This window comes from Penaeus vannamei, chromosome 36, assembly GCF_042767895.1.
Source record: "Penaeus vannamei isolate JL-2024 chromosome 36, ASM4276789v1, whole genome shotgun sequence".
Lineage (NCBI taxonomy): Eukaryota > Metazoa > Arthropoda > Malacostraca > Decapoda > Penaeidae > Penaeus > Penaeus vannamei.
Window position 1 is genome coordinate 19744541 of NC_091584.1, and position 5000 is coordinate 19749540.

Below are 5000 nucleotides of genomic sequence, written 5' to 3' on the forward strand. Positions count from 1 at the left end.
GGGGGGGGGGAGAAGGGTATGCTAGGGGGTAGGGGTATGGGTGGGGAGGGGAAGAAGGGTATGCTAGGGGGTAGGGGTATGAGTGGGTATCAGGAGTGAGCTTGTTGAACGTGGATATGCATATGTCATAAAGATCTCATTCCCTCATTAACGCGAATGAAAACAACCAAACTATCGACCAACCACAACCGATATATCTATCCACCTAACCACCCAAACAACCAATTATCCACATCCACATGACAAAACACATAAAACGACCCGAAACCACATCCACTTTCCTCCAAAACTACACCCTACCACCACACACCACACCCACTTCACTCCAAGACTACACCCTACCACCACACACCCTCAGACGCAACATGACAGCATAACCACGCCTCAGCATACCTTCGAGAGCGCATACCAGGCATACTTCCGCCCGAACATCCCGTTGAAGGTCGCAGCATCCAGGATCTTGCTGATGGTGGCCAGATTCCCGACGGCGAAGTAGTTCACGATGTCGGCATCCTGCGGGAGGGAGGAGAGAGGGTGAGTGGTGGGTGGTGGAGATGTGGGTGAGGTGGAGGGAGGAGAGAGGGTGAATGGTGGTTAGTGAGGTGGATGGTGAGGAGGAGGGAGGAGAGAGGGTGAGTGGTGGGTGGTGGATGGTGGAGGTGATGGTGAGGAGGAGGGAGGAGAGAGGGTGAGTGTGGTGGGTGGTGGATGGTGGAGGTGATGGTGAGGAGGGAGGAGGGAGGAGAGAGGGTGAGGGGTGGGTGGTGGATGGTGGAGATGTGGGTGAGGTGGATGGTGAGGAGGAGGGAGGAGAGAGGGTGAATGGTGAGTGGTGGATGGTGGAGATGTGGGTGAGGTGGATGGTGAGGAGGAGGGAGGAGAGAGGGTGAATGGTGGTTAGTGAGGTGGATGGTGAGGAGGAGGGAGGAGAGAGGGTGAATGGTGAGTGGTGGATGGTGGAGATGTGGGTGAGGTGGATGGTGAGGAGGAGGGAGGAGAGAGGGTGAGTGGTGGGTGGTGGAGATGTGGGTGAGGTGGATGGTGAGGAGGAGGGAGGAGAGAGGGTGAGTGGTGGGTAGTGGATGGTGGAGGTGATGGTGAGGGAGGAGGGAGGAGAGAGGGTGAGTGGTGGGTGGTGGATGGTGGAGGTGATGGTGAGGAGGGAGGAGGGAGGAGAGAGAGTGAGTGGTGGGTGGTGGATGGTGGAGATGTGGGTGAGGTGGATGGTGAGGAGGAGGGAGGAGAGAGGGTGAATGTGGTGAGTGGTGGGTGGTGGAGGGTGGAGGTGAGGTGGTGGATGGCGGAGAAGAGGGAGGAGAGAGGGTGAATGGTGGGTGGTGGATGGTGGAGGTGATGGTAAGGAGGAGGGAGGAGAGAGGGTGAATGGTGGGTGGTGGATGGTGGATGGTGAAGATGAGGTGGTGGATGAGGAGGATGGTGAGCCGGAGGAGAAGGATGGTGGAGATGAGGGTGAGGTGGATGGTGAGGAGGAGGAAGAATGGTGATAGAGAGAGGGTGAATGGTGACTGGTGGTTGATGAAGATGATGGTGAGGTAGACGATGTGAAGGATGAGAATTGGTGATGGTGAAGTGGAGGAGGAGGATGGTGGTGATTAGTGAGGTGAGGTGGATGGTAGAGGTGATGGTGAGGTAGAGGACAGTGATGGTGATAAGGAGGGGATGAATGGTAACTGCTAATTAGTGAAGATGATGGTGAGGAGGAGGACGGTGACGATGAGATGGCAAAGATGATGATGATTAGTGGTGGGGATAATGATGATGATAATGATGATGCGAATGATTAACAATTATCATAGCATATATAAAACATCCTCATTCATTCGTTCATTTCAATAACAAATAAAATCAATTTTTTTCACTTTTCTCCTCGTCTGATTATATTTTCTTTCCACAATAACAAAAAATTCAAATTCTTTCTCACCTTCAGCTTCCTCGTCCGATTCCTCTCTTTCAAAAATAACAAAATGATAATAATTGCTTCTCACCTTCAATCTCCTCGTCCGATTCCTCTCCTTGAACTATAAAAAAAATAATAATTCTTTCTCGTCTTCAGCCTCCTCGTCCGATTCCTCTCTTTCAATACTAAAAATAATTATAATTCTTTCTCACCTTCAGCCTCCTCGTCCGATTCCTCTTTTTCAACGGTAACAAAAAAATCTAATTCTTTCTCAACTCTAACATCCTCGTCCGATTCCTCTATTTCAATAATAACAAAAAATATCAATTCTTTCTACCTTCAGCTTCCTCGTCCGATTCCTCTCTTTCAATACTAAAAATAATAATTCTTTCTCACCTTCAGCCTCCTCGTCTGGTTCCTCAGTCCCGCCTCTGTCTTCTCCACCATCGTCATGATATGTCGACAAGGAAGGTTCTGAAGCAACGACTTGTACTTGTGTTCCATCACTGTCAAAGGAAAACATGTTGGAGACGTGTTTTTAGGAGAGAAGGGAAATGTGGTCGACTTTCGGATATTTTATATTCATGTTTATTTTATGTATATATATATATACAGTTTTTTTTTTTTGGGGGGTGAGAGGGGAGGGGTATTTTTCTATTTCTAATCATTTGTATTTTTTTTTTACTAATCTGTTTTTTTGTTGTTGTTTTTTAGGAGAGCTTATTCATATATGGTTTGTTATCCTTATCACTTTTATAATTACAAATTGTAGATTTCTTTGTCTTATCCCATTTTCACTCATTTCATAATCCTCGCTCCCACTCCCCATTTACATATCCTCTCTCCTCCTTTTCCTCCTCCTCTCTCCCCCCCATTCCTTCCCTTCTCCTTACCCACTCCTTCCTTCTCCTCGCCCTCTCCCTTCTCCCCCTACTTCCCCTTCCCCCTCCTCCCTTCCTCCTCCTTCTCCTCCTCCTTACTCCCTCCCTCCTCCCTACCTTCCACCCCACCCTCCTCCCTCCTATTTCCACCTCCTCCCTTCTCCCTCTCCCTCCCTCCTCCTCCCTCTCCACCCAATCCCTCCTCCCTCCTCCACCCTTCCATCCCCCTCCTCCCTTCCTCCTCCCTTCCTTCCCTCCCCTCCCTTCCTCATCCCCCCCCTTCCATCCCCCTCCACCCTCCCATCCCCTCCACCCTCCCCACCTCCCATCCCATCCCTCTCCTCTTCCTCTCCCCCTCCCCACCTCCCATCCCCATCCCCCTCCTCCCTCTCCCCACCTCCCTCCCCCACCCTCCCCCTCAACTCACCGAACGTATCATCATATATAATTCCCGCGTTGGAGATGTTCTGAGTGCGCACGATGTCCCTGATGGCTTGCACGATGATGTCCCCGGGAGGCATCAGCTGGACGAGGTAGTTCTCTTCGTCGGAGGTCAGGTCGCGCCATTCTCTGTGGGGGGGGGGGGGGAAGAGAGTTTGAGGGTATGGTGTTAGTATGGTGTTGGTGGAGGAAGATGGTGTATGTATCATCATTTTCATCGTTATTGCTATAATCATTATTATTATCTTTGTTGTTATTATTGTTATTATTATTATCATTATTATCATTATTATTATTATTATTATTAATATTATCATTATCATCACTACTACTATTCCTACTACTGCTACTACTATTATTATTATCATTATTACTACTATTATTATTACTATTATCGTTATTATCATTATTATCATTATTGTTATTATTTTCATTACTATCATTGTTGTCCTTATCATTATTACTATTACTCTTCTTGCCCTTTTCATTATTATTATTATCACCATTAATGCTATTATCATTATTACTATTATTATCATCATCATTATTATTATCATTATTATTATTATTATTATTATTATTATTATTATTGTTGTTGTTGTTGTTGTTGTTGTTGTTGTTGTTGTTGTTGTTGTTGTTGTTGTTGTTGTTATTTTCATTATTATTGCTATTATTAATATCGTTATTATCACTTTTATCATTATGATCATCAACCCTATTATTATTACTGTTAGTAATAATATCATTATTATTATAACTATTATAATTACCACTATCGTTATTCTCAGCATCTCTTCTGATATTAAGAACATTAAAAACAACAAAAAATAAAAATGAAAACATACCTTAGATCCCCATCCTGTCCGTACGAAGCCGAAAACGTAGGCAAAGCGAGAGCTCTGGTGAAAGATTTCACGGTTTCGGACATAATCCCCGCTGTGGTCGCGTCTAAGACAATGTGCGGGGGTTCGGACGCGTCAATGGCTGCGTCCACTAAATCACAGGTTGCGTTCACTGTCACCTCGATGTCGTCTCCTGTTCGAAATTTGGGTGTTTGATTATGGATATATTTGTGTCGATATTTATTTATTTGTCTGTGCATTCATTTATGTGGTTGTCAGTTTATTTATTTGTTTAATGGCTGTGTTTTAGTGTTTAAAACTGTTTGTCGTTTATTTGTTCGTTTCTGTGATCTTGATATCATTCTTGACGTCATTGTAGGGACTTTATTTATGAATTTCTTTGTCAATTTTTTATGTCTTTACTTTGGAGTTTTTTATTATTTTCTGGCTTATCACCCTCCCCCCCCCACACACACACACAAAAAGGGAAATAAAAGTTAAAAAAAAAACACCTTCCATAGCTAAGAAACGAACTTTTGAATGCAATGTCGTGTCACCATTCATTTATTCCCACTAAGTGTTTTCACAGACTATAATCAGACTTTTCCTAAGTGATAATACAGAAAATGAGAACATTAACAGTCCATCACCAGAAAACACTTCTGTGAAAAGAACGTAAAATATGCCAATGTTTTTTTTCTTTCCTTTTCTTTTTTGTCCTTTTCGTTTTTTTTTTTTCTCCCTTTTTTTCTGACAAACAAATCCAAACAAATGATCCCACAAAAGAGACATTAGAGACTAAACTAAACTATAATCTTAGAGGCCTTTTGCAAGACACAAAACACTCCTCCCTCTCTCCCTTCCCTCCTCTCTCTCTCCTAGCCCCTCTCCTCCTCTTTCCTTCCCCTCCTCCTTCTC

At 44.5% G+C, this 5000-nt stretch overlaps 1 protein-coding gene across 3 annotated transcripts in view; it reads right to left on the reverse strand.

Annotated features, from left to right (window-relative positions):
* Ir25a (ionotropic receptor 25a) overlaps positions 1-5000 on the reverse strand; it is a 52240-nt gene that overhangs the window by 28363 nt on the left and 18877 nt on the right. For all 3 annotated transcript variants that reach the window (XM_070114603.1, XM_070114602.1, XM_070114601.1), the window contains exons 4-7: positions 4086-4275; positions 3227-3369; positions 2315-2424; positions 394-513 (exon numbers count right to left, since the gene is read on the reverse strand). In XM_070114603.1, the coding sequence (XP_069970704.1) occupies positions 394-513; positions 2315-2424; positions 3227-3369; positions 4086-4275 (563 nt within the window). The remainder of the gene's footprint in view (positions 1-393; positions 514-2314; positions 2425-3226; positions 3370-4085; positions 4276-5000) is intronic.